The 17,135-nt window shown below is 43.1% G+C and overlaps 1 protein-coding gene across 3 annotated transcripts in view; it reads right to left on the minus strand.

The window, feature by feature from the left end:
- PAXBP1 (PAX3 and PAX7 binding protein 1) overlaps window positions 1-16,179 on the minus strand; it is a 41,372-nt gene extending 25,193 nt beyond the window's left edge. The window contains exons 1-7 of one of the 3 annotated variants that reach the window (XM_059720687.1): window positions 15,649-16,175; window positions 14,114-14,239; window positions 11,625-11,801; window positions 5,746-5,967; window positions 4,402-4,505; window positions 2,781-3,001; window positions 1,564-1,753 (exon numbers count right to left, since the gene is read on the minus strand). In XM_059720687.1, the coding sequence (XP_059576670.1) occupies window positions 1,564-1,753; window positions 2,781-3,001; window positions 4,402-4,505; window positions 5,746-5,967; window positions 11,625-11,801; window positions 14,114-14,239; window positions 15,649-16,093 (1,485 nt within the window). In that variant the 5' untranslated portion in view covers window positions 16,094-16,175. Of the gene's footprint in view, window positions 1-1,563; window positions 1,754-2,780; window positions 3,002-4,401; window positions 4,506-5,745; window positions 5,968-11,624; window positions 11,802-14,113; window positions 14,243-15,648 lie in introns of all 3 variants that reach the window. The other 2 variants (XM_059720686.1, XM_059720688.1) reach the window with 2 other exon arrangements.
- Window positions 16,180-17,135: the final 956 nt, after the last annotated feature.

The raw sequence follows: 17,135 nt of genomic DNA on the forward strand, positions 1-17,135 counted from the left end.
GGAAAAAAAATCTCATACCTTCCTTATATTCAAGACTGCATCTTTTTAACTGAAGCTGCGATTTAAAGCTGACAACTCTTTATCAGTGCTCACTGTCTTGCAGTTGTTTAAATCCGTTTTAGGAATGGAGCTTCTAGTTAAAAGGCTGCAGCTTTTAATACAGAAAAGGTCTAAAAGCAGTCTACAATTTTTTCTGAAGAGAGAGAGAGACAAACTTGTACTTTGGATACAATTAAAAAAAAAAAAAAAAAGTGCTGAAGCCAAAATGAGTTAACTTCAATATCCATGAACAACTAACAATACTAGAAGGTCAGAATGAATTTCATTTAAAAAAGAAAACCCTTACAATGTTTAATATGGCCAGCTGATGAGCTGGAGAAAGCAACAAACTCAGCTCCAAAAAAGTTTCTTAGAAAGTCTGTGGCTGGTTTGTTTTTTTTTCCTAAAAGGACTGCTGGTTGAACAGTTAATCATGATTAAAAAGGTTAAACGATACCTTAACAAACAGTGTAATTCAAGAAAAAAATTGTGCAAATTGCATATGTGAAATGCTCATCCTGGCTGAGGCAGCCTTCTTAGCACATGGTGAATATTCAGAGCACAGATGGGGCATTTTCTGAAAAGCACTAACAAATTAACTGAACCTTACTTCAAGGCAAGGGATTTATTGCTTTTATCATCCCTTTCCTCTTGCACTTATATAGCATGCAGAAAGTAGCAACTGTAACTACTATAAGGACAGTTCTGATGTCTTATGATACAAAATACTTTGTTATTACATATAAACAGGAACCAGTTAGCAGAGAACCATGATAAACCCTATGATTTATGCTCCTCCCTGTACTATGACTAAATTTGATATGATACATAGGATCCATAAGATAGTTAGCAACTAATCCAATTTCCAGATTTTAAATAAGGTGTATTAGATTAAGAGTATTAATAAATAATTTGGGAATGCAAATGTTAGAAAACTGAAACAGAGATGTTTCAATTCAAGAGGAAATGAGAAAAGCCTACCAAGTAAAATGTGTAAGAGCAGAGCATAAAAAACTCCTACAAGTCTGGGTGGTTAAGACAGCTATGCTCGTTCTAGAATTTTCCCTGTCAACAGCAGAATGCTTGTAAACATTTTATGTTGTCTACCAGCTGAAAATTTAGAGGAAAAAGCAAAATTAATATTTGTTATGGCATTCATTAAAATGTTTCCAGAAACTGGCAATGTTGTACTTGGATCTTTTATCTGATTGTAATCTACAAATCCATTGTTAGCTGAAACTACATGTGTTAACTTGACTATGCAAATGTGTGTTTGCAGACATATTCTAATATTTTCAAGTGAAGTCAATATTACATTTTAACTAGAATTATGCCAGAGATCAGTTATACTGAATGAGAGTTATCATGACACTAAGTTTGTAAAGGAGAGTCAACTTTTTATCAACCCTAAAGCCAAACCTTTAGAAGAACACATTCTCAGATTGTTTTTGGTAACTACAGAGCATCTAAGTTCCTTATTTTTTTTTTAATTGAATTAAGAGACTAATGTTTTTGCATCCTTACCTTTTCACTGAAACACTCAAGCAAGTCTTGGACATACCCTCGCATTTCTTGCAAAAATTTATACCGTTCACCAATACCCCCAGAAGACCCTTCTAATCTTTCAATTGCCTTGGCAGAGTCCTCTCGGCTTTGCTGATGTTTCTCGTATTGCTGCCGATTTGCTCTGTGCAAGTCTTTCATGGAGTCCAACCTAAGGAACAATGGATAAATAATAAGTTTACATCCAAAAGTCTATAGACACGCAGCCTGTTGAGATATTAAATTGTTTCAAAGCAAGATAGTACAAGTACCAAATCTGTATACAGTAACTATTTTAAAGATACATTCACTACTGGTTGCTTGTCACTTCTTCTCCCTTCACCTTTTCTTATGAGCAATGTTAGTAATTTAAGTTAAACTAGACTTTGCAAGGTGCTGTGCACCGTTGACTCCTGTTTGAACTCAACAGAAAATGAAGGCGTGTAGAACCTTACAAAACACAGCCATAAGGATATAAACTAGAAGCAAAGGCTTTGTGATAGATCTAGAAAGAAACACAGTCTATAAAGCAGCTTTCATTATACTGAGCTAACTGGACTCACCTCAACTAGCAAAGTTTGTAAGACTACAAGGGGCATACAAACCAGGTTACTGAGCTAACTGGACTCACCTCAACTAGCAAAGTTTGTAAGACTACAAGGGGCATACAAACCAGGTTTGAAGACACTACAGTGTAAGTTGGTCACTCTAAAGAATTTCTCATTGCAATCGGATTGTTCAGTCAGTAGAATCTTTTGGATACCTGACAAGCAGATTACAATGTTTAAAACTTCAAAAAGGTTTTTCGCCTGAAATCTAAGATAGTTAACTATTCAAGAGATCTGATTTCCTTTTTATAAGAACGTTAGTTGGCAAGCTAAACATCTCAACTGTCCTTTCAATTCTTGACTACAAGACTTTCTCAGTGTCCAGAAGATGCAACTCAGACCTGTCTTCAACAAGATCAAATGGCCACATTTTTAAAGCTTCACTTCCAGAGAAGTAATCCGAGGAGGCTTTCGATCAGAGTTTCAATGCCATCTTCCTTCTGTTTGTTTTTTATTTTTTAAAAAGGATGAGCCAGTCAGTAGTTTTCCAGCGATGAATTTCTGAATTTGCTCACCGAGACTAAAGATGCCTGAGGGAACAGAAAGCTAAGGGACAGATCTTTTAATTCTAAAAAAGATTGTCTGCCCTACCTGTCTTTAAGCTGTTTCTTTACCAAATCAATAGTAACAGGAGTCATCTCATTACTGGGAGTTTTGAAAGGAACTGTATTATCTGTTTTTTGAGACTTGGTCTCCGATGATCCATAAGCAGCGTAAGTGTAAGGAATGCCGTACGATGAACCATAAGACAATGTCTGGTAAGTGTTCTGGTAGTACAGATTATTCACTTCAGTAGGCTGACTTGCTTGAACCTACAGAAATGAGACATGTAATATACACAATGCTAAAGTCATTCCTCCTTTTAAAAACATTGAAATTACTCAAAAGTTAAGCTCTACATATTAGAAAGAAAAGCAGAAATGTTATGAGATGGACAAAGCATCCTAACATTGTGGAAGAGTAGAACTTACTGCCAATTGGTTGTAACAACTTCATGTGCCCATTCCTGTTTTGCAATAAGTGAAACGAAATTGCACTAAGTTAACTGTTTCACTCAGAAATGCTATCCCAAGCTTAAAACTTCCACTCACTGTAGAACAAATGAAAGAGCTACAACAGATTCAGCTGAACTGCATTACCTCCTGCCTACCCCACCTTAAAACAGCCTAATTGTTGAGCTATCCACACACAAGAGTTACTCAAATATCATGATGGTTATAAAACTGAATCACTTTCTATCACCTACCAAGATGAGCAGGAACAGCTATAAGGTAGCATTGCTTCACTGAAGAATGTCCTTCTTGGCCTTGTTATTATTCTCAATAAAAGTTTGCAGGAAATGACTGAAGGAGTTTTATTTTCAGCTAGTCTACAACATTACAGGTATTGGATACCCTAAACTGTACTAATTTCAGTTGTCAATAAAGCTCAACACATCATGAAGGTTTTAACACCATTCAAACCAAACCAAAAACACTTCTAGTGCCAATGAGAATCCCAACTTATTGGGCTAACAAAGCATGGTCCCCAAGGGGTCATAACCAGGCTTCAGGTATATCTACCATTTCAGGCTGTACAAGGCCATCATGTAACCTGGATTTTTATTTAGATTGCTATCCAGGCTGCTGTGTTTGCTGTAGTTGTTACATGTGGTAGCTAAATTAAACCCAGAGTAGATCAGACTATCATGCTGCACCATGCATTCAATTGTAGCATACTTTAATATTCATAGATAGTGGGCATCTCAGGTGACGTGCCTTAATGCTTTACTTTGTTATAACACCTTCCCAGTGTAGGTTTGCTAACGCTCCCACTGAAGTAAAAGAAAAACTCTCACTGACTTTAGTGACAGAAACACAATGTAATGCATGCATAACAACCTTTACACAGGAAGAATAAAAGCAAGACTTGCTTCAGAGTTTAATTTCTACTGGCCTCAGTTTGCCCGTAAGCACTGGTCAAGACCAACCCAACAATGATTATCCTTCCATGATAGGTGGAAAAGTGGAGAAAGAGTATTAAAAGTCCTGCTTCTCACTTCACGGTGACAGGTCATTTTTATCAATTCAGAGGATAAACTGAACAACAAATTTCTTCAGCTCACACAGTATCATTCAGTATAATACTTGTCTAAGTTTGCAAAAAATGTAGTTGATATATGCATCCCTTCTAACTAGTTTGGAAATAATTTCTTTAATATTCGAACACATGCCTGAGGTATGTTGATTCCTTTCCGTATCTGTTCTTGTTCCCATCGACTGAGTTCTTCATCCTGTTCCCCCGTTACTAGTGCTTCATCATCGCTTCCCTCAATACCTGAACACACAGGTAAGATAGACAGGAAACAAACAAAAATAAATAATAGATTCATACGTAGCTCAAGGGTTCACAAACCATGGGACATGCGTCACCAGTGGCACATAATCTTGATGTTCCATCCATTTGCTCCCACAACAATTTAAGGTGGTTTGTAAACTGTCATAGTACTTTAATTCCAATAGACAATAAATAAGTTAATGGCAAGGATAAATACATTTCTGGCAAGGGTGTAACGCTCGTCCAGCCCCACAGGCTGTGTGATTTACATGGGGCCAGTCCTCAGAATAGATTCAGAGCACAGAGAAGCATCAGCTTACCCACAGATTGGAAAATTTGGCAGCTGCAACGTTAACTGCTGTTGCTCCCCGAGCTGCAGGAGCCACCGGTCCTACTGTCACCAAAATTTCCAGTCCTGTGGGGAAGCCCTATGACATGGTTCTGTGGACTATATCCAGCCTATGAGGCATATCTTTGATACCCCTGGTTTATTGGATCAAGAGACTTAAAGCAATTTTCTAACGCTTAAAGCCTTTATATAGTAAAATCTTGCTAAACCATCCATTCCTGGGAGATCCATTTCACTAGTCAGCTAGCAAGTAAACCAAAGAATAACATTTCACAAGGTTATTACATACATTGGTCAAATTAACTTAGTTTATACTTACTAGACTACTAATAATTTTTACCTTCAAGTTCCCAAGACATTACAGTAGAATACCACACTACTAAAACCTGGCTCAAAGAACAGGGAAAGATTACCTATTTTTTGCAGGTTAGGACATATTTATTAGTTGGGCCACTTTGCACTAAATTTTTTAATTAGGATTCAAGATTATATACCAGAGGTCAAACACAATATTCTATACCAAGGTATGACATATATTATGATAAACTAGAATTTCAATTAGTTACATAAAATGTTTTGTTTAAAGTTTTGTAAAGGCCAAAGTAATTAGCCTGCAACACAAATAGTTTTAAGCATTTATTTACACTACAGTAAAATCCTTGTTATCCGGGATTTTACTAACCAGCATGTCTGGACGTGGGGGACAGGGGGAGAAAGCTCGCACACGGCCGCCACCACCCCTTCCTCCCTGCTCCACGTGCAGCAGCCACTACCCCCCCCCCCCAATGCTCCGCAAAAACCCTGTGCCCTCAGGTAACCAAAATTTTTACATTACTGGCACCCCCCATTCCCCACTTGTGCTGGATATTATGTTTCTTAAAGACACTTTACCTATTTCTTCTGCTATCTTCTGCCTTTGGGATTTTTCCTTCACTGAAAAGACTATTCTCCTTTTTTCGTCGTCATCCTCATCATCGCTGGCATCATTTTCATCTTCTCGAACAAGGCGGCCTTTACCTGGTTCATTGTCAACTGGCGTAAAGTCCCCAAGTTCACGGGCCATTTGACGCTTTTTCCTAGCAGCATGAATAAAAGCAGCATCTGGAATTTCTCCTGGAAATATACATTACATATTAAACAGTTGTTTAATATGTCACATTGCAACTCCTCATGACTTGTCTCCTGACAACACAGGACAGGGAAGAGAGGTGAACTGACTGGCCTACAACAGGGAACAGGGCACTAGACTGGGTTTTCCCTGTTAAGGACATTACTTTTCAAACGGAAGCAAAGCATAACTCTGTACATAATATACAAGAGTTTCAACACATGGTGGCAGCTTGTAAAACAGGGGCGGGCAAAATATGGCCCATGGGCTGGATCTGGCCTGCAGGGCCCCTAAAAAATTAGTAAATTAATATTTATTTGCTCCTGCTGCCTGTCAAAGCTGACAGGAGACGGGCAGTAGGAACCAGGGGGAGCCCTCAGCAGAACTGAGCAACCCATCCCTGCTCCATCTCCGGCCATTTCACTCTCTTCACACCCCTGCTCTGCTTCAGCACCATGTGGCTCCTGGCTGTAGCACTGGACCAGGGAGCACAGGACCAGGCCGGTACATGTGCACATCCACACAGGCAGGGGCTGAGTATGTGTGTGTAGGCAGGGGCAGAGAGAGAAAGAGAGGGAGAGTGTATAGGCAGGGGCAGTGTGCATGTGTAGGCAGGGGCAGTGTGCGTGTGTTCATGGGGTGAGCCCCAATATACACACACCACCATACACATGCTCCCATAATCCCCCTCGCAGTGCTGTACACACAGACCCCCACACCTCCTCATATACCCCAGCCACCCTCCCCCACAAACTTAAATGCACCCCCCACAATATACAAGAATAAGACTTCATTTTAAGCTATTGTGCAATCACCAGTATGTACACTACACAAATGCATGTAAATCAGGACAAAAATATTTTTTTGAAATCAAATTAATGAATGCTGTAGATATTTGGTTTTTAGAATATAATTTGGCATTTTTCTGGTTCCAAGATGGCAAAACCTCTTGCTGAAAGGAGTACTTCCATGGGCAAAGGGAGGGACTTCGAGTGGCAAAGCTAGAGGGCAGGACTTCTGGTCACAAGATGGCGACCAGGGAGCGGGGCACCTGTCATGGGTCAGGGCTACCTATGCAGCCCTCAACAGCTTGTCAAAACTCGCTAAGGGGCCCTTCGCCAGGAATAATTGCCCACCCCTGTTGTAAAAGGTGACAACTGTACATATTAAACATCTCTAAGCCTTTGGGACAAATTACAAGAAAAGCAGTAAACTGCTAGAGAAGAGTGATTACCCTCCAGGAAAATTTTGGTTCATAGGATATCTATTACCTGCCAAAAGTATAAATAATGCAGCCAAAATAATTTAAGTATTGCACAAATATACATATAGGAAGACCAAAAAGATTACAAAACAAACAAACAAAACCAAGAGATGAAGGATAAAGCAAAAAGTATTAAAACATACAGGCAGAGTAAGCAGGATGAGGATATGAATGATTTATCTGTTTCAGTGTATTTATTCTTATATGTATTTTATTCTTGACTGAGAAAAGGGTAAGTGTGATAGAAGGGAGGTAAAAATAAGAACAGAATGATCAAAAGAGTAAAGAGAAAACACTTGTGGGGAAGAAAGGAGCGCAAGACTAATGCAATGGGAAACAACTTGTTTCCCTTCATTCTAAAATCAAATGAGAAATATAGTTTAAATGATCTGTGAAGTCAGCATTGGAAAGAAAAGTCTAATTTTATGAATTACAAATTTTGAAAGGGCAAACAAAAAGCTATTTTTTCTGTATAGATGTGCAACTGAAGCAAGGATAAATCACAAAGGTTCCTAACTCTTAAATATATGGCACTACTATTAGTACCTTCACTCTTTAATACTCTGAGCTCTACCACAAGGTTGCTCAACCTCCATGCCATGGAGCCATGGCATCTGGCCTGCAGGGCTCCCCACAGGTTGGGAAATTTGGTGGCATGGGAGCAGAGGCAAGTAATATTGCCACCACCCCCACTCCTCCTGGCCTGCTGCCAGGCCATGCCCTCTTCCCCACTCATGCAGCTGGATCAGGGCATAGGCACCCCCACATTCCCTCCAATGCAGCTGGATCAGGCCCCACTTTGCCACCACGCACACTGAGGCTCATCAGCCAAATCCAGCCCACGGACAGACTGAGCATCATCCATCCAGCCTAAGATGGGAAGAGGTTGGGTACCACTGCTCTATCATAACTAGGAAGATGAGCCTTGGCACTTAGGGCCCAAATTCCTTTTCATTCACATCTGATTCAAGAGTCCATGTTACAACTTTCAGTGACCCTACAGGAATGATTCTCAACCAGGGTGTTGGGATACCCTGCAGTGCTGCCAGATCCTTTCAAGACTGCCATAAAGCGTGAGGATTTAGGGTGCCATAAAGTCTGAGCCTGCCTGGGCACTCCTCCAGCCCTACTGCCCAGCCCCTGTGTAAAAAGGTAAGCACTGTAAATTAATAAATTAGTTTTGGAAATTGGGTGCCAGTCAATTCATATAAGTTATGGAAGGGTACCTCAAGTCTGACGAGGGATGCCTTGAGTTCAATGAGGGGTGGTGCCTCAGGTCTAAAAAGGTTGAGAATCACTGCCCTAGAAGCACCTTCAAAGCTGAGCCTTGCAACTGTTCCAAAACCAGATTTTACAATCCAGGTTCCATCACAATTCAGAGCAACCAAAACTTGAACATTAATTGCACATTATGGGCATTGGTGGTAAAGATGAAATACCACATTCGAGTACATACAAGACAACCCTGAATAAGACAGCCCCCTAGATAATTAGATTCTATATATGGAAAATGTATACATTTTTATAATTTTCCAGGTATAGAATTATGGAAGGTTTGCCTTGAATTTGTCCCCCTCCCACTATACAGCAAGGAAAATAAATAAGGAGGGTCAGGTACGCGCATGCTCTCTACCCACCTGAACTACTTCCCCCTGTAGGCTTTTTCCCTCCTTCCTGTCAGACCCTGCTCTCTCTGAGCACATGGAAGTGAGGGGCAAATTTACAAACACTGACCTTGAAATATACCAAAACATACCTGTAGTAATTTGTATAGAAGCAAATTACTACAGGTACCCATGGACTTACATCAATTCTGGATGAACTATTTTACCTTTTTTGAAAGTGCTGCAACTTTTAGCACAGGTACTCCATAAACACACTTTTTAAGCAGCACTTTAGCACCTACCTATATATAGTACAAACTATGCATTTTATTTTTAATTTCATGTCTCAGGCCAAATTAGCCAAATCAGTTCCAAATTCTATCCACTGAGCTCAGTAGTTCAAGTCTGTGGTGCTACCACCAGACTCTTCAGTCTGGGGCTTCAGATACTACCAAATCCATGACAGGCATCCTATTGCAGGCCCCAAGCCCAGAGACTTGGGAGTTCAGAATCAGCCCCCGTCTCCCCACAAGTCTCGCTTGCCCACAGCTAAAATAAGAAGCTAGGGAGAAATCCCCCACCTCCATAAAAATAAAGCATGTAGCCGAGATCTATTTGGAGGCTATAACAGACTCTCATAGAGAGCCTGCCTGCAGTGCATTGGACAAGTCTCTACCCTTAACTACATAGAGCCATTCAAGGTGATCTTGGCCACTTGATCTGAGCAAAAGCTATGCGTGATATTAGTTCAAAACCAAAAGGCTCATGATTTATCATACAGTTCACTAGGCTGGACCCTAGCAGAGCCAGTGTTTCAAAGTCATGGTGACCCCATAGCTCAGCACTAGTCAGTATGTGTGAGTTCCAGATACCAGAACTAAAAAAAAAGGATCCATGTGCTAATTAGCCCCCACCCATGACTGGAACCAGGTACTCTTGTTACAAGTTCTAGGATCCTCCAAAAATGTATTTGCAAATGAGGTGTAGGACAACCTTATCTAGCTCCACTTCATAGAGGGCAGGGCCACACTAATCACATAACAGGCTGGAAGAGGGAGGAACCCTTACAACTGTTCCAAAACCAGATTTTACAATCCAGGTTCCATCATGATTCAGAGCAACCAAAACTTGGACATTAATTGCACATTATGGGCATTGGTGGTAAAAGTGAAATACCACATTTGGTGTTTACCCAAGGATTTGGGGTGAACTATTTGGTGACGTCTGGCAAATATTTAAGGCCAGGGAACAAACAGGAATCACTGGAAATGGAAAAGAAAGGAAGCTCAGCTGTGGGAAAGAGGAAGTCGAATTGTATTCAATGTAGTGGCTCACCATGACTTGAAAAAAAATTAGCATTAAGGGAGACCATGTGCAATGGGCACTACTACACATCTTATTTGTCTGAATAAGATGCACTTGGCCTTTTGGCTCATGTCAAGCATATTCCCTGTTCTTAGGCAGGTGAAATACTATGATCACCAGGCCAAGATCACCTTAAATGGCATTATGTGGTTAAAGGTGCAGACTTATCCAATGCACTGTGGGCAGGTCCCCTACAAGTCTACTATAGCCTCTAAAACAGGATTTTGGCTACACACTTTATTTTTATGGAGATGGGGGATTTCTCCCTAGCTTGTTCCTCTACCTTTTCGGCTAGGGGCAAGTGAGACTTGGGGGCATCTGAACTCCAAGGTCTCTGGGCCTGCAATAGGATGCCTGCCATGGATTTGGGAGTATCTGAAGCCCCAGGCTGAAGAATCTGGGAGGGAAGATACTAGCTCAGTGGTAGCATCACACAGACTTGAATGACTGAGCTGTGCTCAGTCAACAGAATTTGGAACAGGATTTGACCAATTTGGCCGGAGACAGAAAATTAAAATAAACAAACAAATAAAAACATCCTTGTGGTAGGTTTCCATCACCATCTTGGCCTTTTGGCTAAGATCAAATGTAGCAGCATTTGCGGCACCAAGGGAAAGGTGTCAGGGCTGGCCTTGGGCCTCTTGATGCTGGCCTGATATTACAGTACCTCCAATCCCAATGTCAGTTCCCTGAGGAGGGAACACTCGCATTTTTTTATGGGCCCCACACACATGAAAAATAAAAAAGTTCTATTGGTATGCTTGCCCAATATAAGCCATGTCTTTTATAGTCATGCTCAGTGTTGGTTGCATTTAATCAACTTCATAGTTGGTTTCCATTACTGAGGACATGCTGCTTTCAGCAGCAGTTCAATGATAGACAATTTATTTAAGGAAGTTTCCTTGTATGTGGATGTAAAGGTACAGGTCTTTTTTTCCTGCATGCTGATGGGGGGAAATAACCTTGTCTGGCAGTCGAGTAAACATGGTAACAGAATTTTGAGATTACTCTATTTCACAGACTTGAAAGGGTCAATACTGCAATCAAGAGGTAAAAGGGTTGTTTTTTTTCTTTTTTAAAACAAAAGAACAGACTCCAGGTTGAGCTATGATTTGATTCGTTTTGAAATACTGCCCAATGATCATAACATCTGAAAGAAGTCAAACACTTACTCAAAAACTTCATTCATTACTAACTCAATCATTACAGTTTAGCTTTCCTTCAAATTTGCCACTGGTAACTAAATGGTAATATATGTTTAAAAATAAAACAACAGTACACAATACACAATCCAGTTTTCAACACTTAATTTTGCACCTGCACTGGGAAGGTTAAGGAAGATATTCCCCTGTCCAGGTACCAATTTTTCCATTTTAAGCATTACACAAACCATTTCCAAATCCACTAAACTATACAAGGAAGCACAAACCTGGACGAAGAACATTCAGAGAGGACAGAGCACTTGAAAAAGCTCCCCCAACTTTAGGTTTTTCTTCCTCCTTTTCACTTTCAACTTCCATCTCTTCTTCTCCTTGTTCACTATTTGTAGTGCCATCTTCTTGACTTGCATCCTTAATCTGCGCAGTTTTCTCTATAGGTGGTTCAGCTGTGAGATAAAACAACAGTATTTCACTTTTTTGTGCAAGTCATTTTAAAAGAACACACTTACAGAAGAGTAGCAGATATACATTTCTTTTACTTAAGTGAGCTATCCAAAAATATATGTTCAGTAATTTCCAATTGTTAACCTTTGAGCTTAGCAAAAACGCTGTCTCTTATTTCATGGCTTCAACAAAAACATTACAATCTTCACATTCAAGTTATAGTCTGACTTCTCAGCTATAAAGACAACCACAGCAAAAAATATTTGCCAAGTCCATTACTGAGAAATTAAGAAATGCCACAATTAAGGTTGCTTGTGCAGCCTTCAGGAGCCCCTAATGCATGTTAATTATGTGATCACATACTTATTTCTGCATAGGACCCAGTCAGATTGAGACGCAGGCTATTTTGCTAAGTGCACAGCTATCCAACATTTTATTTTGCCTTCATTATTCAGTTTGTCATCCCATGACTTGCTTACTGTAGATTAACTTTACTGCCTACATAAATTAATTTCAAACAGGACTTTTTAAAAATTATTTTAATCCCTGTAGATCCTCTACATACAATCTATCTTTACGACAACCCTGCAAGGAAAGACATACTGACACATGGCTAAACATGGTTGGGTAAGAAGTTGGAAACCCAAAAGATAGGCATGAGGTGTGTTTCCTTATCTGCAAAAAGTCTGCTTGAGGGGACTTACACAGCATCACATAGCAATTCTATGCCAGAGGAAAAGAAAACCTATCTGATTCATTCAGCCAAAAAAAACTATTCTCTTTCTTCCTGCAGTACTTTGCCTTTGTGTATGGGCAACTTGAAGTCTGGCATCTCCTACAATTTGAGCATTTGATATGTTCATAGATTCATAGATGTAGGGTCAGAAGGGACCTAAGTAGATCATCAAGTCCACCCCCCTGCCCTGGGCAGGAGAGAATACTGGGCTCATATGACCCCAGCTAGGTAATTATCAAGCCTCCTCTTAAAGACCCCCAAGGTAGGAGCCAGCACCACTTCCCTTGGAAGCTGGTTCCAGATCCTAGCCGCCCTGACTGTGAAGTAGTGCCTTCTAATGTCCAGCCTGAACCTACTCTCAAACAACTTATGGCCATTATTCCTTGTCCGGGAGGTGCTTGAGGGAACAGGGTCTCTCCCATTCCCCACTGGTCTCTCCTGGTAAGTTTATAGACAGCTACCAGAATGGGTACCTCAACATTCCTTTAACAGAATTTCTTTAATTTCCCTTTCTTTTTAAACTAAACTGAAAAGTCAGAACCATTTTCACATGACTTATGTACAGGATTAGAACGTTTAAAGCACTGATCTTTGACACCGGTGCTAATGAAGTAATTGATATCAGCAGCATATTGGCATCCTTTAAATCAGTGGTTTGCAAACTTTTTTTGGCTGCATACCCCTTTACTTGCAAAATATTCCTGCTCAAAACCCCTATATTTGATGCACTTCTATATGCTTATTCCTTAGGAAGAGCGCGGACACCGATATCAACATGTGGCAAGTCCATTACTCACATGTTAGCCAGTACGAAACTCCAACACTATTATTAAAACATAGGAACATACCTCTTGGCAAACCACCTCCTACCACTGGAGGTATGCATACCCAGTTTGAATGCCATTGCTCTAGAGCCAACCAAGCACTAATAGAAGCACTCTGCTAAAGGGCTTTACAGTTACTTGCTAACAGCAGAGAGACACCAAGACCTGGAAATCCTAGATGCTATCCCAAGTTCTGAAAGGCCCATACTCTCAACAGTTATAGACCCATCTCACATGCTCCAGCTTGTCTTCACCTCCTGGTCTCCACCCACATTTCTCCCAGCTCAGAGTTCTGGTTCTTAGTTTGGAACCCAAGTTGTAGAAGAAACAGTCTACTGCAGGAGCTTAAGATAAAAAAACTCCACTCCGCCATGCCTATCCAATTTTCCCTCACTTTAAATTCCCTTCTGTGGATTCAAGCTGTGTAATGAGACTACACGGTGACAAAGTATTGGATGTAGCTCAAAACTAAGTATTAAGAGGAAGAAACTGAGCATTGTTTAGAAAAAATGAGCAGACTTGGAAGTTAAAGCCTACTTGGTTTTAATGTCACTTCTGAAGATGATATATAGCTTTTCTGACACGTTGACCCTTTCCATTTCTATAAAATGGGAATAATTCCACCTGTCAAGCCCACAAAGCATTTAAATGCTCAATTCCCCCAAGAGACTGACGCCACAACTCAAAACTTCAGCCATCAACTCATTTGTATATGGAATATTCAATCTTTGCAGTTAATAAAAGTTTCAATTACCATCAGATGGAGAACTGACTTCTGTTTTAACCTTTGATTTTTCAAGGTCTTCTTTGTATTCTTTCTTCAGCTGTTTTACTATCTTTTTGCTGTAACTTGATTTCTTCACTTTAAAAACTTCTTCAGCTTCTTTAGAAGAAAAATTGGACATTCAGTGATTTGCAGAAGTCAGCCACACCTCCAAAGTAAGCATTTACCTTTCTGACAAATCTTTTGACAGGGCATACAGAACAACTAGATCAGAGACAAGGACATGGGTAGATTTTTTTTTTAATTAATGGGGGGTAGATTATATTTTAATTAATGGGGGGGTTGCTTTATTATACTCCTTCTTTTAATATTCTTTTAATATTTAATTTTCTAACTACTTAGCAAGGGCCAAATTGGATAAAACCAATTGTCCACCTAGACAGATATCCTATCTCTGACATGTAGCAAATACCTTAGTGGGAGAGTATACAGAGTATGTCTAGGGTTTATTCTCTATCATACCCGTCATGGCGTTAACCATTTAGTTAGGGTTGTCATCCCTAACTGTTCTATTTAATAGCTTCCAATGGACCTGTCCTCTATGGATTTGGTTAATCTCTTTGTGAACAATCCACCTTACAAATAATAAATGAATTAGCCTTTTATTGGAAGCTTCCCTGAGCTGTTTTTGGAAAAGAACACATATAAATTGCTGTATTTCCTCAAATCCAAGAACAAAAAACCCCTCACCAAATGTTTTTGTCCCGAGGACTGAGCTCCTGGAGTCACGTGAAAACATGAGACTCATGTTCCCCACCTCCCCAAATGACACTTGTAGCTCAGTGGCTGGCAAGGGGAAGTGTGGAAACCAGCCCAGTGGGCAAACGAAATTCACCTAATGCACATTTTCAATATAACCTCTCTGTATCGGGGAGGAGGGGTCCCTCTGAGGGGCATCACCTTCCCCACAACTGCAGTCAGGAACTGCTGCTCAGAGGCAGCAGGGTCCCACCACCCCTTCCCCCTCCCACACAGCATGTCAGTGGGTAGAGCCCCCTGCCTGGTAGGGAGGGTCAGTGTTAGAGTCCACCCCCTCCCCAGTACAGCAGGTCAGTGGTAGTGTCCTGCCCTCTTCCCCACCATGTAGCAGGTCCGTGGTACAGCCCCCTACCCGGCAAGAGTCACTGGTACAATCCCAGCGTCCGGTCCCCTCATGAAGCAGGTCAGTGGTAGAGCCAAGCCGCCACCCAATACAGCAAGTCACAGTTACAGCCCCAGCACCAGCCCCAAGAGGCAGGTCAGTGGTAGAGGCCACCTCCCCCTCCCCCCATGCAGATCAGTGGTACAGCCCCCTACCTGGCAGAGGGTCAGTAGTAGACCCCCCCCCCTTGGGTCAGTGGTATAAGCCCCTATTTGGCTCAGTGGTAGAGTCCAGCCCCCCCCCGCACAGAAAACCAGTGGCACAACCCCCTGCCCCACGCAGGTCAATGGTACAGCCTGCTCCCCTTTGCCCCCTCGGGGCCGCTCCCGATTATCAAACATGGCCCCCCACCCCCGCCACTCACCCTCCTCCTCGTCGCGGAAGCTGAGCAGGCTGCCCCGCGCCTCTTTGTTCTCCCGCCCGCGCCTTTTCTCTTTGGCCCGCGCGGCGCCCGGCAGCCCGTTCCCCTGCTGCTGCGGCGGCGGCTGGGCCGGGGCAGGCGGCGGGGGTAGCGCGGGCGGCGCCAGGGGCCCGGGCCCCGCGGCGAGGCCCAGCCCCAGCCCGAAGCTGCCCGCGGCGCAGTTGAAGCCGGTGGCGGCCAATGGCACACAGCCGGGAGGCAGCGGCAGCAGTGGCGCCGCCACCGGACTCGGGCCCGGGCCCAAGCTCGGCGCCGGCACTGGGGGGGACCCGCCGGACCCGTCCGCAACGGCCATAACGGGCTCGTGCGGCTCCTCGTCGCGCTCCTCGTCCTCCTCCTCCGACTCGTTCCGCTTTCGCACGTTCACCCGCCGCGCCTTGCGGAACATCGCGGCCGCCAGCCCGCCGCCCAGCACCGGCTGCCGCACCGGAGCCAGCGGGAGCGGGAGGCCGGCCGCAGCACCCCCTACCGGGCAGCCGGCCGCGGCACGGCCAGCTGGCCGGCTGCGCATGCGCCAGGCTAGAGCGCCGCGCCGCACCATAGAGAGGAGAGAGGGGCCCATCTGACTGGGGAGAGGAAATCCCTGGCCGCCATCTTGGGGGGGCGCCCTGGCCGCCATTGGGGGCGGCGGCACACGTGACCCGGCAGTGGCGCCTCGTGTTCGCTCGCGGGATCTGGGGCAGTGAGCTGCTGAAGGTAGCCTCTTTGCTTTCGGCCCCGCTGTATCGGAGGGTAGAGGCTCCGCCACAGCAGCGGGAGCCCAGTGTGGGGCCAGGTGCCACCACGTGGTTTCTAGCTGCCGTCCGGCGCATCCTGGGGCTTTCGTCCTCCTCCATTATAACGCGCCCAGGCGAGCTGCTGGTGTGGGCTGGGTGCTTCGTTCCCCCGGGGTCTCCCCCTTGCTGCTGGGGGAAGCCCGACGGGAGCCTGGCACGTGCTGTGGGCACACACCTGCGCCCTGCCCGGCTGTAGCCCGGGGCTGAGCCGCAGCCTTGTATTAAGTTATATATGAAATTATTGTATCGGAAATTAAAGTATTTGCTGAAAAACTATTGTACACTGAAAATGTATGCAAATAAGTCGACTTCTTACTTACTGTATACTGCTCACTTGCGTGCTAGTGAACTGGGTTATCAAAAGTCAAAGCACTTTTTCATTTTGAGACAAGCAGTTATGAGAAAGCACTGGTAGCAAACCCCGAAGTCAGCGAAGTTTCCCTGAAAGTGACTTGGCTGCTGCAGTTAGCCACCTCAAAAATAATTGTGCATTTTGAACATTTTAGTATTGATTGTATGTTGTACAAGGGTTGGCATTATACAAATACAATAATTATTGTACAACTGGCAGTGCTGCTGTGCTGCTGCCCATCTCCAACCGTGGCAGCTGGCAGGGGCTCAGCACCGCCCAGGAGAGGGCAGCCACTGCTCCAA

The sequence above is a fragment of the Alligator mississippiensis genome, chromosome 1, assembly GCF_030867095.1.
Source record: "Alligator mississippiensis isolate rAllMis1 chromosome 1, rAllMis1, whole genome shotgun sequence".
NCBI lineage: Eukaryota > Metazoa > Chordata > Crocodylia > Alligatoridae > Alligator > Alligator mississippiensis.